Source organism: Quercus lobata, chromosome 6 (assembly GCF_001633185.2).
Source record: "Quercus lobata isolate SW786 chromosome 6, ValleyOak3.0 Primary Assembly, whole genome shotgun sequence".
In the NCBI taxonomy this organism is placed as follows: domain Eukaryota; kingdom Viridiplantae; phylum Streptophyta; class Magnoliopsida; order Fagales; family Fagaceae; genus Quercus; species Quercus lobata.
In genome coordinates this window covers 7,334,266-7,360,725 of record NC_044909.1, presented here as the reverse complement: position 1 = coordinate 7,360,725, position 26,460 = coordinate 7,334,266, and the positions used below count along the sequence as shown (strand labels likewise).

The following is a 26,460-nucleotide window of genomic DNA, read 5'->3' as shown; positions in this document are numbered from 1 at the left end:
TTATCCCTGTGGTATGTACAACACAAGTTTTGATTCTTTCGAGACGGGTCACCCCCTATCTTGTTCGGCCACCTAAAGAACGGTTCGTTCTTAATCCGGTTTACAATCTTGTGTACCGACTCCTTGAATGCCACGTTCACCCCCCCCCCCCATTTGTGCTTCTAGTGCCTGCATCCTGAAATCATTCCGTGGTCTCGAGGGAAAAACGCTTTGCCGGAAACGATTTAGCAATGAGGCCTTGCCCTTATTTTGCAATCGATCATCCTTGAGGAGTTTATACTCCTCAATACACCTCATGAGTTGCCTCATATTCTCGAGAGGCTTTTTCGTCAACGACTCCCGTAATTCAGAATCCTTGAGCAACCACATCCTAAAAGTACTCGCTGTAATCTTCTCGTTACCCCCACCAATTTCATTGTAAAGCTCCCAATACCAACTGGTATAATTCCGAAGGGTTTCACTGACCCTTATCTTTATGGATAGTAACGCGTCCACCGATTGTGGCACCCGGCTGCATGTCACAAATCGAGCACCGAATTCCTGAATCAACTCAGCAAAACTGTGAATGGAACTTCTTCGTAACCCATTAAACCATCTTAAGGTCATGGGCCCGAGGCTTGAGGGAAACACCTTACACATCAGCGCATTGTTGTGTGTGTGCAAAGACATTATATGGATATAATGACTGACGTGCTCTACCCGGTCCATTATCCCATCGTAGGAGTTAAATGGTGGTCGTGTAAATTTACTCGGCATCGGGGCCCGTTCAATGTCGTTTGAGAACGACGACCAAGCGGCTCTTCGTAAGGCGCGGCTCACAGCATCCATAGCAGCGTTGTAGGGCTTTCGCTCCTCTGGGGAGTCAGAACCTTGGTCAGCATATCCGCGTGAACGTGAACGATCCCAACGTCAATGCGACTCTATAGAATGGGAACAATTCTTGCTTCAACGTGATTCTCGGGAAAGGGAACGACCCCGGCGTGGACGGGAACTGGACTAGCTGGATCCCTCCCCATGTCGATTTCCCACACTACCGTCCCTCCTTTCTCGGTCATCTTGGTCCCTTCTCTGGCACCTACCTCTTGCCTCAAACTCCAAATCTCTCACCAGTCTGCGTAACCGCTCTAGCTCCTGATCTCTCTCGTCAAATTGCTCGTGCCCCGAGGCACCTGACATTGTTCGATGAGTTTGATATGACCCCTCCTCGAGGCCAGACTTCTCCTCTTCTCACTCGCACTCCCTATCCTCACGTCTTTTTTGTCTTCTCTCCTGCCATGTGGATTCCCGAGAAGACCCCACAAATCCGCTTTCAGAGTGGCCTCTCGAACGTCTTTCAGAAATTTTCCCGTGCGTGAGTCTCAGTCGAACCACAGCTTTGTAGGAGATTCCCACAGACGGCGCCAATTATGTGCGCTAAAAATGAGGCTATTGGGCTTGACCTCACTTGGGCTCACAACTTATTTGTAAAGTGGGTTTATGATTTCCTACTTTGGGTTGTTCTCAGCACAGAGACTCAGTGATGCTGCCTTTCTCTCTCTCTGGATCACTCTTTTCTCTCTATTCTCTGTTTCCTTGAGAACCTTTCAACAACCTTTTTCTTCCTCCAACTTCTTATATTTATAACTCTAAGTTAGTGGAGAGATTATGATTACTGCCATAGTTAGTGTAATGGAAGGTACAATATCATTAGTCGTAAGTGGATGGTTAGGTGGGAGTGGAATGTGGTGAGAGTGGCCTTGGAACTTAGTTCCCACTCCAGCAGACATACGCGGCAGCGGTGTTTCCTAAGGCACTGCCGGGTATGCGAAGGATGGTGTGTTTAAACGTTATTCTTTCTTTATTGTTCAGGAATGGTTTGTCGAGCAAGGACCAGGTGAAAAAACTTGGGCCTGCAATTTATGTGGGTTTGGGCTGGGGTTTATGGTAGAGAGAGACTGGGGCCATGGGCCACGCTGTTGGGTCAGAATTCAAGATCCAAATGGATCTAGGTACCACGGTGTCGTACAACTTACATTTGCCAAACCCAAATGAGAATTGAAGGAGAAAGTTAGAGAGGACAAAAATATGATGGTAAAACGATTTTCCTTTCAAATCTTGTTTTCTATATGAAGATAGCATTTTTTTTTTCCATCATCAAATTCTAGAATAATGCTAGAGATATAAATTTTTTTACAAAAAATTTTACAAACTACTAATGTAGTGAGTGATTATTAATAAATAAAAAAGTAATGTTAATGGTGTGCCTAGATAAAAACCAATAAGAAGTTGGTTATATCAACAGTTTGTAAAAATGTTATAAAATAGTTTGTGACTATAGCATTATTCCAAATTCTATTAGAATTAGCGGAAATATATCAAAAAGAAAACCACACACGGTAAATGTCGCGTAAAGCAAATCACAAGGAAGGGAAGTTTCATAAAATAATCCACAAGATAATTTCATGTTTTAAGAATATACCATAGGGGTGCTTTTTACTTTTTACCCTAATAATAATGAGAGGTTTTGGAAGGGCACTATGTTCACATGTTGTCACGATTATTGCATGAATAATTAGGTGAGATCCATTCAATTCTTGCCAACGATGATCATAATGGAGAGGTTTTTAGAAGAGAATTGATTGCTTTCAATCATGATTGCTTTCAATTCTTATCAACAGTTTGTAAAAATGTTATAAAATAGTTTGTGACTATAGCATTATTCCAAATTCTATTAGAATTAGCGGAAATATATCAAAAAGAAAACCACACACGGTAAATGTTGCGTAAAGCAAATCACAAGGAAGGGAAGTTTCATAAAATAATCCACAAGATAATTTCATGTTTTAAGAATATTCCATAGGGGTGCTTTTTACTTTTTACCCTAATAATAATGAGAGGTTTTAGAAGGGCACTATGTTCACATGTTGTCACGATTATTGCATGAATAATTTGGCGAGATCCATTCAATTCTTGCCAACGATGATCATAATGGAGAGGTTTCTAGAAGAGAATTGATTGCTTTCAATCATGTAGGGCAATCATGTAGGCTAGAAAAACCATTGTCAATTGAAATTTTAAAGGAAAATGAAATTAATGATGCCTTTGAATATTGCTTATTTTGCTGAAAACTGAAAATAATAAAACAGTTACTGTTCATGCGTGGGTTACTGTTCATTTGTCTTGATGCATTGTTCATGAGAGAGGCGTTGAAAAAAAAAAAAAAAAAGCAAAAACCCAAGACGCATCAGCCTAATCCAAACGTATACTAATTACCCATTTGGATACAACTTTTCCTACATTTGCGTCTGCGTTTTTTTTTTTTTTTTTTTGAAGCGCGTTTCTGACTTTCTGTGGCATTGGTAGTTTTTCAGTGGTCCCGTGCACTATTCATGAGACCCACATACCTCTTTTTTAAACACATTTAAAAATTATTTTGTTACAGTATTTTCAGTTTTTAATTTTCAGTTTTCAACAAAATAAGCAGTATCCAAACGGACCTTAAATGTTAAAAATGAATCATGGTTGATGGTCTACATTTCGCAAGATTTGATTAGTTTCCTCTTTTCTTTTCTTTTCTTTTCTTTTTTTTTTTTTTTTTTGAGTAAAAGGTAAGTAGAGTAGTTTCCTTCTTTCTCTTCTTTTATGGATTGAGAGGAATAAAAAGTATAGAATAGTGGGAAAGTCATAAGACCGACACATCAATTTCTATTCTTGTTTTTATCTATATTATCTCTATATATTAAGAGGATTCAGAAAGTTAGTTATGATTTTATAAAATATCAAAAATATCCCTAATCTAATTAGATAATCCTTATTCTTAAAAAATAAAAATAAATAGTTTCTCAAAAAAAAAATATTAAAAAAAAATGGAGTTAAAATTGTAATTCAACAAAATTCAAAAAAAAAAAAAACTACCAGAGAAATTTTTTTCCTAAAAATTAGGACACTGTATTTAAATAGAGAAATGATACGTCCACAATATTTTCACAATATTTTTACAATAAATCCTAAGTGGTAGGTTGTTATTGATTGTTATTGTTGAGGCAAAAAAGTAATCTTAGTGTTAGGTTAAAATTTGAACCAACAACAACTAACTACCTATAATTTGTTGTAAAAATATTGTGAAAATATTGTAGACATAGCACCTCACATTTAATACTTTTTTTTCCTAAAAACTAGCACACTTACTCCATTTCAATTCCTAAATTTTAGTTTCTTAAAAATTCATTCAAAAATAACCCTACAAATAAGGCCACGTTTTTCTGACATATAGCCGCGTTTTAAAAACGCGGCCAGAGGACCTTTTTTTTGTAGTGAGGTTTAATTTGAACAAAGACAAAACTTGAGGGCATCCTAGTAAACATGTATCTCCCTAAAAATTCAAATTCCACATTCTAATTTCTATCCCACTAGCCAGTAGCCACTACTAGCAGTTACAACTTAAAAGCACCAACACTTCTCCTTGCTATAAATTCAACACAAACTTCTCCTCCACCAAACCATTTCCAAAAGCTCAAAGCAGATGCTGATGGTGAATCCTTATCAACATCTCCCATTGTTTATGTTTATTCATTTTTATTTCTATTTTTTACTTAAAATTTTTAGAACACATTCTTTTTCAACGGGAATCAACGGATCCTATCAGAATTTTCATACTAGTATATATAAAGCTTGTTGTTTTTGACTTCTTACGTTTCACAACTTTTTTTAATTGAGAAACAAGAAAAAAAAATCTATATTGACTTATTAAGCAAACCACTAAGATCATTGACATGAAATTTTTGAGCTTTGAATTTTAATTTAATAACTTGTTTTAATCTAAAATAATGGTGGCAACTGGTAAGCAATCAAAATAAAATTGTTACCATCTGAAATGACAAGCAAGTCAAACCCAAGAAAATAAAATTGTCAATTTGCATATAAGTAGATTTTTCTTTTTTCTTTTTTTGAAACATTTCAATTAATGTTACAATACAATTTAAGTACTATTGCGTGACTGTGTAACCTTATATTTGGATTAAAGGAGATGAAAGGAGAGAGCCTCTCTATTCTAGACAAACCTTAAAAGATTACAAATTGGAAACTTTACGTTCTTTTTTATTTTATTTTATTTATAAATGCAATAGAATTTGAATTTATGATGTCCACTCCATGATAATCGTTTTTTACAATGAAGTTAAGACATCAATAGATTCCTTTTTAGTATAAGTGAAATTCAATTGTTAATTTGATGATAAATTTTTTTACTAATTGAGCAAACGAGAACCTAAGATCTCTCACGTTTGCTAAGAAATAGGTAATACCAATCTATCCCTATCCTATTTACAAAATTAGTACAAGTTATTAGTTAGAATATGGGTTGGGTGATAATAAGAAATTGCTTGACAAGTAATAGACATCAAGCAAGTCTAATCATGCAGCGTCTTCTTGTGCAAAACATGCCATTTTTAGTACTTACCTAGCAAGCAAGATACTTGTTTTTTGATAAACAAGATACAGATTTTATGGGACTGGCTTTTGGTTTTGGAACATCCTGTTAAACTTTTATTTGGTCGGCTATAACCGGCCAGAAAATCAGAGAGAAACCAACCAAAAAGTTGCCGCGGCAGGAAAAAAAAAAAAAAAGGGATTGTGTCCAAAGTAAAAAAAGACAAAACAACAAATTTTAGGATGTTTGGTATATGTACTTAAAAATATATTTTTTATTATTTAAAAATATGTGTGAAAATACATATGATAAAAAAGTATATAAAAATATGTATAATGTTATTTAAAAACTAAAAATTATTATTTAAAATAATATACCCTTTACATTCCAAAATTTATATCTGAGGCAGGCAGCATCCAATTCTGAAACAACTTGGCTAAAGCGTGGATACCTATTCAATATTCATAAGGTTGAGTCACTGTCAGAAAACTATCGATTTGACATTTTCGCAACCAATTCTATTTTGAATTGTGGTTCAATTCAAATCACATATATGTTTATTGCATATTTAATGATAAGAAAGACGTGTCGGTTACTACTAACCGACACGTCTTTCTTATCTTTCTTAAGGTCCTATCACGTTTCATTAAATATGCAATAAACATATATGTGACTACTAAATCATTGGAACTTTTTTTTTTTTTTCTTCTTCTTTTTTTAGTACATGATTAATGGTTTGTCCTGAAAGACATGCTTGATTAGCTTCAATCAAAAGCAACCATGGGTCCTATCAAAAAAAAAAGCAACCATGGAAATAAAAAATTTAAATAATGTTTCCTAGCTCATCCATAGACATGATCACATGAAAAATTAGGAAAAACGTAGTTAATTGAATAAAAGACACTTTAATTATTTGGGATAGTTGGAGTAAAGAACAATAATTATACAACTATGACATTTGTCAACAGACTCAACAGTCAACACCAATGGGACTACTCTTCATTGAAGTCCTCAGGATTTGAATAAACAAAACTTAATTAGAAACCCATAATCTTGAGTGATTCTACAAAGCACTTCACCATATAACTATTTGTTTTCTTTGCTTGAATATTTAATTTTTGATTGAACCTTCTTCATACAAGTCAAGTAAATGGCAAGGATCACAAAAGATTCAAAGAAATAATAGAATCAAATTGTAATGAATCTTCAAAGCTGTATTCTATATATACACAGACAAAGCTCAAAGCTAAAGCTAAAGCTGCATGTGCTTAATCCAATCCATAACATGCATGTACAACAAAACAAAACATAAATAAATGAATTAGATATAATCCTAAATAAATACAAAGATATCCTATAAACTAAGGAGCACAAATACTTTATTTAGAGTGTCATACTTATATTATACTAGTATCGTATCAGTCATTTCGTGTTATAATTTTTAAAAATTACTTATACCACCATATTGTATCCATGTGTATTGTCATATCTATGTCTATATCAACATCATATCCGTGTATATACTCATACTTGTGTCTTTATCTATACTCATACTTGTATCATATCCATATCGTATCCGTGTTTATACTCATGCTTGTGTCTGTTTTGATATCCGTGTCCATCCTCATACTTGCATCGAGTATAAGCAATAACTTTCCATACCACTTCTGATTCTGACCATGTACACAACAAAACAAAATAAAACGGCCTATATTAATGTACCACGAAATTTTCTTATCCACATACTGTTCAAAACTCTCTCTCTCTCTCTCTCTAAAAGACAGGGTGCATGCATGGTGTGGTTTGCAATCAACGGCAAGAGAATCTGAGAGCCAAGTCTGCCCTGGACCTGAGTCAGCACGCGCCTACCAGCCCATGTGTGAACACCACGTGTCAGGCCAATCCAAAACCTCCATTGATCATTGTTTTTTTGAATAAAAATATAAATATGAAAATGGAGTGTTGTTGGCATGAGGTGTGCTGCTAACTTTCCACGTCAACTACCGAGACACCAGACACGTTCTTCCATATCCACATGAATATGATTACCCACAAATAGTTTTCTTTTCTTTTCTTTTTTTTAATAAGATATTTTACGTTTATAATATTTTTACAATAAATTATAAGCAGTTAGTTGTTATTGTTTTAAATTTGAAACTAATATTAAGATTATTTTTTTGCCCTAATAATAACAACCAATAACAACCTGCCACTTAAGATTTGTTATAAAAATATTATAAAAATATTGTAAACATATCATTTCTCGAAGGCCAAACAATTTTGACTCACAGATTCCAGGTGCAACATAACTTGAATGAAAAATGAATTGTCTTTTAAAGTGTTTGGGACTAGATTATAAGATAAATTTTAGGTCTCCATTTATTTGCTATAATATTTTCAGAAAAATATCAATCCGCTTATTTTATTTAGTTTTTATCTATAATACTTTATAATAAAATAAAATAAAAAACTACATATCGTATATAAATTATTTCCAAATGGACATTAGCGAGAGAGGATACATTCTAGGATTTAGTGGGATTCCTTCTACTTACTTTCATTTCGAGACTAACATGATCCTTATTTATTTAGATTGCTAGTGAATTACCAGGATACCTATATAGTAGAAGAGGACTCACTCTATTTATGTCTGGATGAAGGTTTAGACATTCTTTTAGCTTAGTTTAGATTACATACAACCTTTTAAATTAAACAATAAATTCTCTTCCAAAAGAGGTTATAGGAAAAAAAAAAAAAAAAAAAACAAAAATAAAAGCTGTTAATACCAGGAGAGCCGTCCTACAAAGGAAATCAAAATTTCTGGACTACCCATTAATACTAAGTCCTATAATTAAAAATCATATTTACAAAGAAGATAATGCAATAATAGATTATCTTGGTTTATTAACTTCTTTAAATGTTGTTTGGTATAACAAGCTTCCAATTAAACTATTCAAGGTAAAATTGATTTTGATTCTAAAAAAAGAAGAGGGTAATTTTTTTTTTTAACAATAAAAAGAGAAAAGATATCAACAATTTACTAGTTTTGGAATTAATAATCTTTGTTTAAAATTCTTAGAATAGCTCAACCATAAAATCTTAAAATTATATCTAAAATGATTGGTTTGAATTTTACTATGGTAATTGTGGGGACCGGCCCAGAATAATGGGTTGACTGGGCCCTGGGCCCGTCCGAGGACCAGTCCATCTGAGGAGACGTCGTGGCCTAGAATCCTTATTTAGGCCCACTGGGGCAAAGAGAATATGTCCGAGGAGGAATTCCTCCTCGGACACTGCAAAATCCAGATCAAAGGTGCGTCCCAGCCACTGTAGTCCATCCCCCGAATACGCAAAAAAGAAGGAGACCCAAAATATCTCAGCAAAAACTGCCACCACCACATTAAATGTTTCACAACTATTCTCCTGGCCGCATTAATGAAGAGAAGACCCCTGAACAGTGCTACCTTGGCCACTGCAACTCACAAAGAATTGATAAGGGTGTCTGATGGGACATGTGCTCAAGTGGGGGTTTGGATGATCAACAAGTGTAAAGCCCAGATGATAGGAGATGGCCTATATAATATGTAAAAGTCCCCCAAGAGAAGGGGACGAGAGGGACAAAGAAAAAGAGAGAAGAGAACACTGTAGAGAAATTTTATTTGCATGAATCTGTTCCCATTAACCAAGTTTGAGACCTGATCATTTGAGAAGAAACTCTCTTCACTGCTATCTCCTTTTGTTCTTGTTTCTGTATTCCCTGAGCTCATGCAACAAACCGTTTAACCTAACTGAAACCAAGTTCTTTAGCCCATACTCTACAAAAAATTCATTGTGTGGGACTTTTTGGGCCAAGACTTGACCAACAAGGATTGGGCCACTAAAATCGTGTCCCTACAGTAATAGATAAATATTATGTCCACAACATTTTCATATAAATCTTAAATGACAAGTTGTTATATGTTATTATTGGTTGGGTAAAAAATAAATTCTAGTAATAGGTTCAAATTAGTACTAATAACAATTAACCACTTATAATTTATAATTTATTGTGAAGATATTATGAATGTAACAAATCCAATCTCTCGCATCAAAAGAAATGGTCATGATGTGAAGTTATCCACTTATCCAAAAAATTCTTAATCCTCTCAAAAATGATACGTGTCCTTAAATTGGAGAATTTAATTCAAAATAAAGAATAATATTACTCCCTTACTTAATTCACGATCCATTTATTATCCTCTTTCTTTTAGAAACATTTATTGTCCTCGTTAAATACTATGTGGGTATTCTTCAAACAATAACAATTTGAAACCTTAAAATACATTTATTGTGTTGTTTGTAGCAAAATTATAGGTTTGTTTGGTAGTATAACTAAAACAACAGTTTCTAGTATTTAAACAACATTATACATATTTTCTCACACTTTTCATTCACACTTATTTTAAAAAAATACAAACAACATTATTAGAACAATATTATCAAACACCCCCTATCTAAATTTGAATTATTGAAAAGACAGTAACTTCCTAGAAAACAACATAAACTTCATTAAAAAAACAACAACAATTAAAAATGGATAAGATGGTTCAAAATCGCCCCGCCCTACCCCGCCCCCATGTCGTTGACAACATAGCACATAGCTTTATTTAATTCAAAATCTAACAACCTATTAATATTTAGTATGCGTTTGGATTTCACATTTTTAATATACAATTCAGTGTTTGTGTTTTTTGCTGGATCCCACAACACTGGACCTGAGTCAGCATGCACCTACCAGCCTATGTGTGAACACCACGTGTCAGGCCAATCCAAAACTTCCATTGATCATTGATTTTTGGAATAAAAATAAAAATATGAAAATGGGGTGTCGTTGGCATGAGGTGCGCTGCTAACTTTCCACGTCAACCACCGAGACACGTTCTTCCATATCCGCATGGTTACCCACAAATAGTTTTCTTTTTTTTTCCTTTCTTTTTTTTGAATAAACTACAAATAGTTTACCATTCTCATTTCCGAGGCCAAACAATTTTGACTCGCATGTTCCAGGTGGAACATAACTTCTTTTTTTTTTTTTTTTGGATCGAAACGGTAGGACAGGTGGAACATAACTTGAATGAAAAATGAATTGTCTTTTGAAGTGTTTGGGATTAGATTATAAGATAAATTTTAGGTCTCTGTTTATTTGCTATAATATTTTCATAAAAATATCAATCCGCTTATTTTATTTAGTATACGATTTGGATTCAGTTTATTAGTATTTGTGGTTTTTTTTTTTTGAAGCGTGTTTTCTCTAGCTCTGGGTATTGTTCAATGGGTCACGTGTACTGTTGACGGGAACCATAAATCTCTTTTTTCAACAAAACTTTCATTCAAAATGAGTTCCACAATACTATTCACACTTTTAAAAATTATTTTGTTACAATATTTTCAGTTTTCAGCAAAATAAACAGTATCCAAATACACTTTTAGTTTTTATCTATGGTACTTTCAGCAACAAAAAACTACATATCATATATAAGTTATTTCCAAATAGACAATAAGTATCTGTTTTGATAGCGGCCTCGTTTCTGCGTTTCACGTTTTTTTTTTTTTTTCTTTTGAGAAGATCGTTTATGCTTTTTCAGTGGGTCCCGTGCATTATTCATGGGATCCACAAATCTCTTTTTTTAACAAAACTTTCATTAAAAATGAGTTAAGAGGCATTATTTATACATTTAAAAATTATTTTGTTATAGTGTTTTCAGTTTTCAGCAATAAACAGTATCCAAACACATCCTAAATGATTTTTTTTCTTAGTAAGTCTAAAGATACACTCAAGTACACATTCAAATCTACAATGATTTCATGGCTTTTAAGTGGAGTTGTGTGTGTTTTTGTGTTAGAACCATTTTTCCCTCTCCCCTGTGTGTGTGTGTGTTTGTTTCTCAAAAAAAAAAATCTACAATATGCTTAAGTGTCATTCTGTCGTTAATACACTTCAATTTTCTTAAGTTTATCGAGGGAGCATACATTCTAAGGGTACGTTTGGTACATTGAATGAGAATTACGACAAGAATTGTAATATTTATTACTAGGAATAAAATGTGATGTAATATAATAACTAAACCTATTCATTAGTTTAGTTGTGAGTTATAACATTATAATTAAACTTAACATTTATTTTAGGAAATTTCTTACTCATACAATTATATTTTCTTAAAATTTGTTATTTTTAAATTTAAGAGAGAGATGTGTTATTTTTTTATGATTTTTTATTTTTATAATTGTTAGATGTATATGAAAAGTTTGTTTACTTGGAAATATATTAAGTTTTGAAATTATTGCACTTACTTAGGAATAGCCAATACAACATTTTAAAGAGGAATAGTTATTTCTCATTTTGAAGAAGAACTATTCATAAGGAATGATTATTCTTTGTAATAAAAACATAACCAAACTAAAGAATAACTAAACTATAGGAATAATTATTACATTACAGTGCTTATTACAGTCTACCAAACATGCTCTAAGAGTTATCAGGATTCCTTTTATCTACTTTCGTTTTGAGACTAACATGATCCTTATTTATTCAAATTTCTAGCAAATTACCAGGATACTTAGGTGGTAGAAGAGGACTTACTCCAATTAGGCTTGGACGAAGGTTTAGACATTCTTTTAGCTTAGTTTAGGTTACATACAACCTATTAGATTAAACAATAAATTCTCTTCCAAAAGAGGTTATAGAAAAAAAAAAAAAAAAGTTTGATACCTGGGGAGTTGTCCTACAAAGGAAATCAAAATTCCTCGACTACCAATACTAAGACCTATAATTTAAAATCATATTTACAAAGAAGATAACTTAATAATAGATTATTTTGGTTTATTAACTTCTTTAAATGTTATTTCGTATAACAAGTTTCCAATTAAGCTATTCAAGGTAAAATTGATTTTGATTCTAAAAAAAGAAGAGGGTAAAAAAAATTAACAATAAATGAGAAAATGAATCAACAATTTACTAGTTTTGGAATTAATAATCTTTGCTTAGAATTCTTAGAATAAATCAAACATAAAACTTTTAAATTATATATAAAAAATGATTGGTTTGAATTTTACTATGTTAATAGAGAAATGTTATGTCCACAATATTTTCACAACACTTTCATAACAAATCATAAGTGGCTTATATCATTTCAGAAAAAAAAAAAAAAAAAATCATAAGTGACAAGTTGTTATATGTTATTATTAGTTGGGTAAAAAATTAATTTTAGTAATATGTTCAAATTAAAACTAATAACAATTAACTACTTATAATTTATTATAAAAATATCATAGACCTAACAAAATCCAATCCCTCATATCAAAAGAAATAGTCATGGTGTGAAGTTATCCACTTATCCCCCAAAAAATCTTAATCCTCTCAAAAATGATACGTGGCCTCAAAAATTTAATTAAAGATAAAGGATAGTATTACTCTCTTACTATGGTCCATTTATTATCCTCTTTCTTTTAAAAACATTTATTGTCCTCATATACTATGTGGATATTTTTCAAACAATAACAATTTAAAACCTTAAAATACATTAATTGTGTTGTTCATAGCAATATTATAGTATTTAAAAAATTCAAAATTTGAATTATTGAAAAAGAGAGTACTTTCTAGAAAACAACATCAACTTCATTAAAAAAAAAAAAGGATAAGATTGTTCAAAATCTCTCTCTCTCTCTCTCTCCTTGTCGTCGACAACATAGCACATAGCTTTATTTAATCCAAAATCTAACAACCTATTAATATTTAATCCTACAATAAAGAACAGTTTGTAAAATAATAATAAATCCCAATGAATAAATTAAAGAGATTTATTAACTGTTTTAACAGTTTTCTCATCTCCTCATAAATTTTTTTTTTTCAAAATAGGTGGCTAATGTGTATCTACCAGATTTAAATTAAATTATTATAAGTGGCTCATAAATTTGGGCCATTTGGCAACATCACAGTTCAACACGTGGCAGCACTTTTTTAATCCAAAGTTCCAAACTGGTCCCTCCGCAATTAAAAAAAAGTACATCTCAGGTCTCTTCTCTATCTCTATATATAAGGCTATCAGCTCTCTCTCTAGTTTCTCAAGAGAAAAAAAAAAAAAGAAAAAGGCTATCAGCTCTCTCATTTCCTCCAAATTCACAAAACTCTTTCCTTTCATTTCGCTTTGTAATCTCTGACTCTAAATTGAGAGAGATATTTCATAGTTCATATTTCAAATTTTCTTTTAAAAAAAAATATAAAAAGTTGGTTCCGATTTGTTTGAGTCCGAAACTGTGTTTTTTTTTTTTTTTTTTGTGTGATTTCGTGTTGTGAAAGTTTCGGAGTTATGGAGGTTTCGGTGATTGGAAGCTCTCAGGTTAAGACGGAGTTGGCTTACAGGGAGCTTGGGTTTTGTAATTTGAAGGGTGGCAAAACTGTAATTCCCTCGAAGAACAGGGTCTGTTTTGGTCGGAGCACCGATTGGAGAAAGTCTGGGATCCGATTCACTCTCAGGGCTACTGCTGCTATTCAATCTGAACCGCTCCGATCCGATTCCGTTTCGTGTCGTTCTAGAAGATCCAAATCGGTAAGCTTTTTTTTTTTTTTTTTTAGCTAAATAGTTACACGTCTGGTTGCTGAGAAAAAAAAATTGTTAAAATTTTCTTTTATGGCTGATTTTTTTTCCTCTTATTTATTTATATATATATTTATTACTGTATTAGCTTTTAATCGAGTAAAGCTGTAAAAAAAATTGATTTTTTTAGTCATTTTAATATATATATATATATATATATATAGATAGATAGATAGATAGATAGATAGATAGAGGGTGGGTTTCAAGTTATGCAAGTTTAAGCAATATTACAGCCCTTAATCTTTTTTAATTTTTAAATTCAAGTTTTTGTAGTCTAAAATAATTCATAAAAGTTAAGTTTATGGATTGAATGGTCTGATCGTCATGAAAATTGGCATGTATATTAAGAATATATAGCACATGTAATTCAATGGTTGGATTTTCAAAATATGAATTCAATAATAAGTTATTGGGAAGTGTAATATTGCTTAAAATTACACCGGATGTAACTTGAAATTAACCTCTATATATATATATATATATATATAAAGAAGGATTTTTTTTGAAGTGGGATTGTTTTATTTCTGTTGTCCTAATTCGAAATGATTTAATTTAAGATTGGAAAAGCAACACAAATACTTGGATATTTTGTTTAATTAGAATTGGTTTATATTGGATGAGTCAAATTATGGATGTTGGTTTATTGAACTAATTAAGTGGGAGATTATAAAGCTCAGATTTTTTTTGCAAAGGGAATTGAGTGTAAAAGGGATATGACATGATTGGAGTTATTGGGCTATCTGGGTTTTGGTTCAAATTGTTTCTGCATGGTTTGAAATGTTATGTTAGATTTGGATTATTTATATGTCAAGGACTCAATATCATTACCATGGCCAAAGTTAATCATGCTAGTACAACATATGACAAAATTTTATTAGATGATCAATTTGAGGCCTTAAGAAATCAAATATGTTGGAGAGGTTTAAAGTCATGGATTCAAAACTCACTGGGTTTGTGTGTAACTTACCAATAATAATAAACATGTGTTGTGTAATAAATTAGTATCATTTAGCGTTTGGACTCAATTTGATAAATTACCATTTGTCTCCAGAGTTTAAGCTATTCAGAAATGGTAAATTCAATTATTTAATCATTATTCTAACGCTACATACCTGAGTGTCATTTATGTGGATTTGACTTATGCTATCCCCAAGCTACTAACCTACGCAGCTTTGGGGAAATGATTGGAAATTATGTAATTGACTTATCATTCTTAAATTATTTCAAATGTTTAGAGAGTTCGTAGTCTTTTTGGCTTCAAGTGTTTTTTGATGATGCCAAATTTAACATCTTGTTGTCTTGGAATATTTCTTTGCAGCATGATAATGTAAGATTGTTTGTTGGGCTTCCTTTGGATTCTATTTCTGACTGCAATGCAGTAAACCATGCTAAAGCAATTGCAGCTGGCCTAAAAGCTTTGAAGCTGTTGGGAGTTGAAGGTGTAGAGCTCCCAGTTTGGTGGGGAACAGTGGAGAAAGAAGCCATGGGGAAGTATGAGTGGTCAGCCTATCTTGCTCTTGCTGAAATGGTTCAGGATGCAGGTCTCAAGCTTCATGTCTCGCTCTGCTTCCATGCATGCAAACAACACAAACTTTCACTCCCTGAGTGGGTATCCCGGATTGGTGAATCCAAACCCAGTATTTTTTTCACTGATCGGGCAGGGCAGCAGTACAAAGAGTGTTTATCACTAGCTGTTGATGATCTTCCTGTGCTTGATGGGAAGACTCCAGTCCAAGTCTACCGTGAATTTTGTGAGAGCTTTAAGTCTTCTTTCTCATCTTTCATGGGCTCCACAATCACGGTAAGAAATTTTACTTCCAAAATTCTTTAATTAACATCCACTGTATTTTTTATTATTTATTATTTATTTATTTGGGTACTGACAGTTTCAATGGTTCTGTATTGCTTTTTTTAGGGCATCTCTATGGGTCTCGGACCAGATGGTGAGCTCCGATATCCTTCACACCAGAGGCTAGTCAAAAGTAATAAAATCACAGGGGTTGGAGAATTCCAGTGTTATGATAAAAACATGCTTAGCATTCTAAAGCAACATGCTGAAGCAAATGGAAATCCTCTATGGGGACTCGGTGGTCCTCATGATGCCCCCACTTATGATGAGTCACCCAACTCGAACAACTTTTTTAGGGACCATGGTGGATCATGGGGGTCTCCATATGCTGACTTCTTCCTTTCCTGGTACTCAAACCAGCTTATATCTCATGGAGAACGTCTCCTCTCTCTTGCATCTTCAACTTTCAGTGAGACTGCTACTACGGTATATGGCAAAGTCCCACTAATACATTCTTGGTATAAAACTCAGTCCCACCCTTCTGAGCTGACAGCTGGGTACTATAACACAACCACTAGAGACGGTTATGAAGCGGTTACAGATATGTTTGCAAGGAATTCATGCAAACTGATGTTGCCTGGAATGGACTTATCAGACGAGCACCAGCCCCATGAATCTCTCTCAAGTCCTGAGTTATTACTTGCCCAGATCAGGACAGCTTGCAGAAAGCACGGTGTTGAAGTCTCTGGACAAAACTCGTCAGCTACAGGGGCTCCTCGTGGCTTTGAGCAGATAAAGAAGAATTTGGTGGGCGACAATGTTGTGGACTTGTTCATTTACCAGAGAATGGGAGCGTATTTTTTCTCTCCAGAGCATTTTCCTTCATTCACAAAGTTCGTGCGGAGTCTTAACCAATCTGAATTGCATTCAGATGATCTGCCTGAAGAAAAGGAAGAAGCTGCCGACTCTTTGCGTGTAAGTTCAGACTCAGTTGTTCAAATGCAAGAAGCTTAGTAAGAGTTAGATATATATTCATGTAAATATATAATGTTATCTGTATCCCTATAAATTGTATTAGAAGAGGTTGTATTCAACAAAGCATTCTGAAGAACAGCTAAGCACATCCTGCTTTACTGAACCAGAAAGCTGTAGTTGTAATTCTCAAAAAAAAAAAAAAAAAAGGAAAGCTGTAGTTGTATGTACAAATTCATCTTTAGCTTTTGCTTTCTAAAGGAAGCAGTACCTTATGTGGCCATTTTTTGCAAGTTTCTTTAAAGCCTGCCCATCGCAAAGAGGAAGAAACACGCACACACATCCATCCTTGTTAAAGCTGGGTGTTCATTTTCATTGTAGGTTAGGGTCATGTTATTTGTCTTCCCCAGTTAGGTGCAGCTCTTTCATTACTTCATTTTGTGCCCATTTGCCACTAATTTGCTGATTTGGACAGTTCACTACTTAGTTCAAAATCACTGATATTACATCAGTGAGGAACTTCATTTGGAGTTACAAAAAAGAAAAGGAAAAGGCTCATTATTTTGGGCCATATTCTGCTTTTAGCTGGATTTATTGTGTGGTTTTCTAACCGACCGTGTGCTCATGGCTGTACCAACTTCGTCCGAACACTAGGTTTTTCGCTTTTGTTTTAGCAACAAGCAGCAGCGCAAATAGAAAGAAAGTAATGAATTGCTCAATATGTGATTGAATAATTCTGGAGACACTTAATCTCATACTCAATTTCACAACTTGTTGATTTGTACAATTGTGAGTAGTTGACATTTTCTGTCTGCTTCTAATTTGTGTGACTTATCACTTTTCGTCGATCACTCACAATCACATAAGTCAACAAGTTATGAAATTAGGTGTAGAAATGATTGTCTGTAGCATTGTAGACATGTGACTATTAGGTTTCATGAGTAAAATTTGTTACATTTCATTAATATGTAGAAAATCAAAAGGACAGTCTCTAAGATAATTCTGCAAGCTACTTGATTCAAATGTGGACTAATTTCATTAATATGCAGAAAATCAAAAGGACCGTTCCTAAAATAATTCTGCAAGCTACTTAATTCAAATGTGGATTAATTTCATTAATATGCAAAAAATCAAAAGGACCATTCCTAAGATAATTCTGCAAAAGGACCGTCCTTAAGATAATTCTACAAGCTACTTGATTCAAATGTGGACTAATTTTGCAAACCCCTTGCATACTCAATAGGTAGGTGATTAAAGCCCACAAATAAGCTTATTTGTATCAGTTTATTTTGGTTGAAAACAAACTGTAGTGGATTTGAGTTAGCTCAACTAGTAAAGTCTCTTATGATTGAATAAGAAATTTGGAGTTCAATATGTGATTGAATAATTTTGGAGACACTCAATCTCATACCCAATTTCACAACTTACTGATTTGTGCAATTGTGAGTAGTTGACATGTTTTGTCCGCTTCTAATTTGTGTGACCTATCACTTTTCGTCGACCACTCACAATCACACAAGTCAACAAGTTGTGAAATTAGGTATAGAAATGGTTGTCTGTAGCATTGTAGACATGTGACTATTAGGTTTCACGAGTAAAATTTGTTACATTTCATTAATATGCAGAAAATCAAAAGGACGGTCCATAAGATAATTCTGCAAGTTACTTGATTCAAATGTGGACTAATTTCATTAATATGCAAAAAATCACAAGGACCATCCCTAAGATAATTCTATAAGCTAGAAAATCAAAAGGACAGTCCCTAAGATAATTTTGCAAGCTATTTGATTCAAATGTGGACTAATTTCATTAATATGCAGAAAATCACAAGGACCGTTTCTAAGATAATTCTATAAGCTACTTGATTTAAATGTGGACTAATTTTGCAAACCCCTTGCATACTCAATAGGCAGGTGATTAAAGCCCACAACTAAGCTTATTTGTATTAGTTTATTTTGTTTAAAAACAAACTATAGTTGATTTGAGTTAGCTCAACTAGTAAAATCTCTTATGATTGAATAAGAAATTTGGAGTTCAATATGTGATTGAATAATTCTGGAGACACTCAATCTTATACTCAATTTCACAACTTATTAATTTGTGCAATTGTGATTAGTTGACATTTTCTGCTTACTTCTAATTTGTGTGATCTCTAACTTTTCGTCGACCACTTACAATCGCACAAGTCAACAAGTTATGAAATTAGGTATAGAAATGGTTGTCTATAGTTTCATTGACATGTGACTATTAGGTTTGACCAGCAAATTTGTTACATTTCATTAATATGCAGAAAATCAAAATGACCGTTTCTAAGATAATTATGCAACCTACTTGATTCAAATGTGGACCAATTTCGCAAACCCCTTGCATACTCAACGGGTAGGTGATTGAAGCCCACAAATAAGCTTATTTGTATTAGTTTATTTTGTTTAAAAACAAGCAGTGGTAGGTTTGAGTTAACTCAACTGGTAAAGACTTTTATGATTGAATAAAAAATTTGGAATTCGATCTCTACCTAAAAAAAAAAAAAAAAAAAACCTGTCTTGGTCTATTAATATACTATAGATAACGTAAAATTGAAAGCGTGTTTTTAATAAACACCAAATATGTTCAATTCGTCTTTTGAGACTGTGTTGTCGACTTGTCGTTCTGCTTTCCTCTTTAAATCCACAATATTTCCAGTGTCTCTCTCAGTCCCTCATTTTCCAACTGAACCGTATCTGTTTCCCTCAAACCCAAAAGAGTTGCCATATCTCAAATATTCTACCAATGTGATATAATTTTATACCGTAGAACCGTCTGATAAGATTGGTTCAACAGGTAAAAACTGGGTCGAAGTATGATTCTGAATAGCAATACTCACTCTCTCATTTTCCAACTTAACTGTTTCTGTTTCCCTCAAACCTAAAAGATTTACCATATCTCAAATATTCTACTAATGTGATATAATTTTATACCGTAGAACCGTCTGATCAGATTGGTTCAACAGGTAAAACCTGGTTCGAAGTTTGATTTTGAATAGCAATAAGAGATGTTGGGTGTGGCTGCAACATCATCACTAGGGTCCTTTAATGTTTGTATCTTCCCGTGGAACATTAAAAAACAAAAACAAAGGAGTAAAAAGGAAGAGCTCCATTGTTCATTAGAAATTATTGCAGTCCCATAATACCCAAACCAAGAATATATCATAATAATTGAATTATATTTGCATTCAGTATATGAAATTCAGAAAGATTAAATTAAATACCAATGAAACCACAAGCGGAGGCAAACTGTATAAAAAAAAAAAGCTACTATTTACACAAACAGGATGAATTATACAGAGACTGCTGGGTGGCTAGCCTCCCAAATTCAAGACTTTCTTTTAATTTCATACACTCTCGCGGTCGTTCAACAAGGTCTACATCCCAGTCAATGAAGTAAGAAATCGGCCCAGACTCTTCTCCAAAGATGCATGTTGTTACACCATTTTCAATTACCTTCTCCAAGTTTATTGCATTACAACCTGCTATATATGACCTTTAAAACCATGCTTCTCCTGGTCCAAGGAAAACACACATTAATTTAATTCATCCATAAAACTATTAGCATTTTTTTACAATGGAAAAAATAATCAAGGAAGTAACTTTATCAATATTATACATCAAAGCACACACAAGGCCTTAAGCAACATGTGGAAAACTTAACATGCGCAGCAACAAGAACAATAAGATGACCAAGAATACTCAAGGAAAGCATGAGATATTTCACTAACAAGGACAAGATGATGGCATTATGGTGTGCAAGTGATTGGCAGGAAATGGTAAAAGCTCGCAAGGTTGACAGTGGAAGGATAGAGAAGGGTAAGTGGAGGCTGTGCTGGTGATAATCTTCAATTGAATAACTGAAATGGCACTAACTACATTGAATAGCTTTTGTAGCTCAGACTTATGGAAGACTATTTCATGCCATGCCAACGATGTACCAAAATTCAAAGACTAAACACATTTAGGCACACTCATCAACTTGTACAAAGATTATTCTGAAGTTTCTTTCACTAGTAAGCCCAAGCAGCCTATCTTATATATATGTGTTTGTAGAAAAACAAAGAGGGAGAATGGCAGAGTTGTCATGATGCCTTTTTGCAGTTGAATTAGCTTCTGGAAATTCAGCTTTCAAATAATTAGAAACAAACCTGTTCATAAGTGTCACTCACAAGCAATCTTGGTGTCAAAGCTGCTGAGACAGATTGCAAATGCCTGGAATGCTGAGATAGGGTACCGGAAATCCATGGTAAACAAGTCCTTCCCAACTTTCCCAAACTGGAGGATGATCTTCTCATGCTCTGGTCCAGATGGACCATTTTCTGGAGAAGCCACCAATTGAAAGTTTTTCACCGAAGCAACAGTCACTCGTCCATGAAAGTTCAAACACCAACACTGGAGCTGCTCATGCCACCTGGGAGCCTTGTTTTTTAATACCAGAACTCCATCTTTCTGACTGGCCAGTGGTCCAGATGAGAAAGTCTCCATGTGATTTGATTTAGATCGGAGAAAAGGCATTGAGGGAAAGAAGTCTACATTTCCAAGGGAAAAGTCCATCTGCGTGGGGGCTACTCCTCCAGGTTCAATTGCAGAGGAAGGAATGGCATCCACGGTACACTGCATTCTCCTAGGACCCCTGTATGGTACATAAAATAGGTATGCAATTGCAAGAATTGTGAGGGAAAAAACAGAGGAAAATCACATTGACTCTTGTAACAAAGTAGTTAATAACACTAAATATCTATCATTCCTCCTGCACAGAAAATATCTACAACTAGCTGCATTTGCTTACTCTTACCTGGAACCCAACACATTAAGTTCATATGAGATGTGAGCTACTGAATAGTTGCCAGCAGGTACCCTTGGTGAAATTTGTTTTGAATTCACCATCCTAGTGGAGCGACTTTTTGTAATCTTGGCACCTGCATGAGGTGGCTGCCCATCAAATATTGTGAACTTTGTTCCCAAAAAGTTTGATCTAGTCAAAGAAACAAAAAGGAAAATATAAGTTATTTATAGTTGAGCGCACATGTACCAAAAAAAAAAGTCAATTCAAGTGCCTCTAAGAGCACACCTTAGTTTCCCAATATAGGTGCTGCTTCCCTTTGACATTTCATCAGCATGTAGGGAAATGATATAATCTGTGCATGTGGGGCGTCTACACTTCCGTGCAGCAAGAAGGAATTTTCCATCTTCAGCAATGGCTGGACCTAGACAATCAAAAAGTCAATATGTTTACAGCTCAAAAAGGAAACCAGAAGAAGATAGGTCCATTGCCCTCCAAAATAAACGAACAAATTTGAAACAAAAAAAAAAAAAATCAAGCAATTAGTTGTATCAAACTACTTAAACAGAACCCGATCAATGATAGTTCCCAGTAAAAATTTTGAGCACTATACTGGCAACTTATAAATAACAATCTGAAGTACCATGAAATGCTGGTTCAACATACAAGATTCTCACCATTAGTACAACTGAGGTAAAGATAATACGTTTGAGAGGACCGATTCCGTTTTATAAAGCACTGGATGAGAGAATCCCTTGGACCAGGCTACAAACATTAACCAAAAAAACTTTTAGCAAACTGAAAAACTAAAGAGAACTTACAAAAGAAATCCTAAAATTTCACAGTTGAAAGCACCCATCAGAATCCAGTCCAAATGATTCATTACGGCATACAACACTTTCGCGATTACAGGATACTTACTGTCACTGTCCATTTTACACTACACCGATGACTTATAATTCAAATAATACAGTCACTTTCCAATTTACATCACACCGATGAATTTTAATTCAAATAATACAAAGCAGCACAAAATATCTATCTTGTGGGATAAAATAAAAAATAAAATCTTGAAAAAGTTGAAGCCAAATATTATGATGGACCTGCACTGATTGAAACTAAAAAGTGGTCCCGTAAAGAGCCTTTGATACATTTAGAAGCAAGCTTTGAACAATTTCCTATGAAAAAGCTAGCAATGATTTTTTTTTTTTTTTTTTAACGCATAATTTTTAGGCGGTCCCATGCATTGTCACTGTCATCAACCCCAAATGAACAAAATTGTTTAAAACATCATTCTCTTCTCAAACAATGTTTCTCTCCAAAGTTTGGAGAGAAACTCTTCAAATTTCTCATATATTTCTTTTTTTTTTTGTGTGAATTTTGAAAATTTAACCGTTGAATTTCATGTTCCTTGTCTTCTTAACATACGTATCAAATTTCGTTCAAATTGAATGTTATTTATTATTTGATCAATTAACTTATTTTTTATATACAACTTTAGATCACAAAAACTTGAAATTATAACATTTATTTGATAACATAACAATTGATTTTTGATCTTCTAGAAATTTTGTAAGTATTAAGAATGTAATAAAAACATGAAATCTAACGGTTAGATTTTCAAAATTCACACTCAATATAAAGATATATGATGAGTTTGTAGAGTTTCTCTCCAAACTAGTTTGGAGAGAAACTTTGTTCTTCTCTTAATTAATCTTGCACAAGATAACTCCCCTCCTATGTGGCTTTAAGCAAACATAAAAGGAAACATAATTTCCCAGTATGTAAAAAAATCCGAGCCAATCGAGCATAGACAGATAAACATTAAACCGGCAGTCAATCTTTGTCTCCATCCCAAAATCACTTAGACCCGGTTTGGTTCAGCTTATTTTCATCCTAAAACAAAATGTACAATATCTTTTTAAAGCCTTGCTTTTTTTTAGGTAGATTTTTCGGGCAAAATATGCCATCAAAAATAAGCTATAAGAAACGAACATTTATCCTTCTTTTTAAAAAAAAAAATTATAAGTTACCCACGCACCTCTACCAGTGGGTATTGAACCATCAATACTGGCTTATTAGCAAAATCAAATTTCCCAAAATGAATACACAAATAGATTGCCATTCTCAAACAAACTACCATACTATATATAGTAATGAAACATTGCAATCACAATCTTACAAGCAAAACTCCAAACTCTTAAATTTAACCTCTATTTACAAGTGAGAAAAAAAAAAAAAAAAAGTTATAATTAAAACAATTGAAGCTAAGAAAAACAAAATTAAAAAGAACAAATTGTTATACAAACACAAAGCCATAAATCTTTAGCATCCAATTCCTCCAAACCAAACCAATTAAACTAATTTCAAATCCCTAGCTTTCCAATCAAACACACAAATACGCCAAAAATCAAAAATTCAAAAAATTGAGTAGTACCTGCTTAACGGAGATTGGGAAGGTCAGGATTCCAGAAAGTTCAGGAATCTTAACGATCTCTTTGGTGATGTGACGCCAGCTCCGGCAAACTCCGGCACACGCGACTACGTTCTTACGTAGAGGCCACGCGCTCTCGGAAGCTTCGATCTTCACCAGCACTTCTCTCAACAGCTCTTGCGGCATGTTCGCCCAGCAGCTCTCGTTCATACCATCCTCTACCTCGACCGCCGCCGCCGCCGCCGACGACGAAGACGACGACGGCGGCCCAGCCGAAAACCGGTCCTGCACCACCCTGCTCGACCTGGACCTCATGTCCTGAATTATGCTCCGTATATTTGTCATAACTCATAACACACACAAAAATTTCAGACACAAATATTCTCAAAACAGACTTGGATTTTTTTGGTTAGTTACAACTATGAAATGCTGTGGGTTTTGTTTTGAGATGGAAGAGCGTTTTTCAAATTTATTGGTGTGAGAAAAATTCTTTACTTTGAGAGAGAGAGAGAGAGAATTGTTGGAGATAGGCACGAGGGAATAATACAGAGAGTTTTGTGGATAGAGACGTGTTGTTGTGAGGGAACCAGTGTGTGTGTTTTCAGACAGTTCACTACGAGAGAGAGACACAGAGAGAGAGAGAGAGAGAGAGGTTGGGAGTGAGATCAAAATTCTTTACTTACTTTTTATATATATATTTTTAGCGTGGTAGAGCGGTTCAGATTTTCAGATCCGGTTTCATCTGTTTTTTTTCTTTTTTCTTTTTTTTCTTTTTTTAATAAAGGTTTCCTTTCATCTGTTGTTGTTAGAGGTATTGTGCATATCAGCTTCCTTCACCCATTCAAAATAGTAAGTTAGGCACGTTTTCAAACAATTAAGAAAACTAACATCTCGAGTTTTAGAAACTCGAGATCCACATTATAACTCGAGTCCAAAAGACTCGAGTTGTGAGTGTGAAAATGCCACATAGATCTCGAGTCTTTAAAACTCGATTTCCATGAAAAAATTTTCACCTATAGTGGCGTTTTTAATCCTTACAGTGACGTTTTAAAGCCCTATAGCGGCGTTTTTCTGCAAAAAATTTTTATAAGTGCAGGTTTAGGGGGTCCTATAGTGGCGTTTTTAAGACCTATAGTGACGTTTTACAGACCTATAGCAGCGTTTTTTCTCAATTAATGGAAATCGAGTTTTTAAAACTCGATTTTCAGCCTGATTTTTTTTCCCACTTTAACCTAATTCACTTACAAATCGAGACTTAAAAACTCGAGTTTTACCTTGGAACTCGAGTTTTAGACACTCGAGATGCTAGTTTTCAAAATTGTTTTGAAATGTGACAATTAACTAAATTTTTTAATATTTATTGTTATTTACAAAAAAAATTCGTTGTTGTTACATTAGATAAATTTATGGGTCTGATTAATATATGTGCTTAGTACATATATTAATAATTTATTTTAAAATTTATTATTAAAAATTAAAAATTTTCTCAAACTTTTTACAGTTTTTTTAATTTTTAATAAAAAATTTCTTAAAATAGTTTACTAATATATGTCTTAAAAATATACGTTAATAAATCTTAGTTTTATTACTTGTTTTCTTTTTGTAATTTCTAGATATTAGAAAAAAAAAAAAAAGAAAAAAAAAGAAAAAAAAGAGGTTTGTTTGTGGATATTGCCACGTCAACACCAACAGCAACAAAATTATCTGTCTAATTTTTTTTTTTTTTTTTTTTTTGGTTTTCTTATAGGTAAAGTTTAGTAGTTTGAGATTTTTTTGGGGGGGGGGGGTGTGGGGCGGGCGGGCCGGAGGGGGAGGGGGAAGGGGAAATGGAGATGTAGTTTTAGACTTTTAATTAAGCATTTCACCTTATCTTTTTATTAATGGACCGTTTAAGGAAAGTTTTGATAAAACTTATATGAAAAATATAAAGAGTGGGTTCTAGTTAGCTCAACTGGTAAAGTCTCTGATAGTTGTATAAGAGATTTGGGGTTCAATTCCCGCCTACACCAAAAATTGATTGGTGTCTTGGTCTGATGATAAAAAACAATCATCAGGAGCGGACGCCATAGGTTGAAACTCTCTCAAAAAACAAATATATATATATATATATATATAAAAAGAGATGTGCGACATTTACAACATTTTCACAACAAATTATAAGTAGTTAGTTTTTATTGGTTCTTATTTGAACCTACCACTGAAATTACTTTTCTACCCTACCAATAACAACTTGTAACAACTTACCATATAGGATTTGTTATGAAAATGTTGTGGATATATCATTTCTCAAATATAAAAGGTTTGTGAAAAAAATTAGTTACCTTTTTTTTTTTTTTTCATAAACTAGTTTTTCCCTAGGAAACTTCTTAATATTGTACCACATAAATTTTGGAGGTTTCACAATTTTAGATATCAT

General features: G+C 33.5%; 3 protein-coding genes across 3 annotated transcripts; 1 reads left to right on the top strand and 2 right to left on the bottom strand.

The window, feature by feature from the left end:
• Positions 1 to 90: 90 nt before the first annotated feature.
• On the bottom strand, positions 91 to 606 carry LOC115949748. Its single transcript, XM_031067033.1, has one exon. The coding sequence runs from the start codon at positions 604 to 606 to the stop codon at positions 91 to 93; it is 516 nt and encodes a 171-aa protein (XP_030922893.1).
• A 12,890-nt stretch (positions 607 to 13,496) lies between these two features.
• On the top strand, positions 13,497 to 17,385 carry LOC115994768 (inactive beta-amylase 9). The gene is made up of 3 exons (XM_031119025.1): positions 13,497 to 13,992; positions 15,359 to 15,841; positions 15,956 to 17,385. The coding sequence occupies exons 1-3, from the start codon at positions 13,753 to 13,755 to the stop codon at positions 16,841 to 16,843; spliced, it is 1,611 nt and encodes a 536-aa protein (XP_030974885.1). The 5' UTR covers positions 13,497 to 13,752; the 3' UTR covers positions 16,844 to 17,385.
• Positions 17,386 to 19,964: 2,579 nt separating this feature from the next.
• LOC115994767 (tubby-like F-box protein 3) lies at positions 19,965 to 24,705 on the bottom strand. The gene is made up of 6 exons (XM_031119024.1): positions 24,048 to 24,705; positions 22,288 to 22,375; positions 21,899 to 22,034; positions 21,623 to 21,802; positions 20,976 to 21,460; positions 19,965 to 20,339 (listed from the first exon to the last, which is right to left on the bottom strand). Exons 1-5 carry the CDS (start codon positions 24,387 to 24,389, stop codon positions 20,989 to 20,991), a joined length of 1,218 nt encoding a protein of 405 aa, XP_030974884.1. The 5' UTR covers positions 24,390 to 24,705; the 3' UTR covers positions 19,965 to 20,339; positions 20,976 to 20,988.
• Positions 24,706 to 26,460: the final 1,755 nt, after the last annotated feature.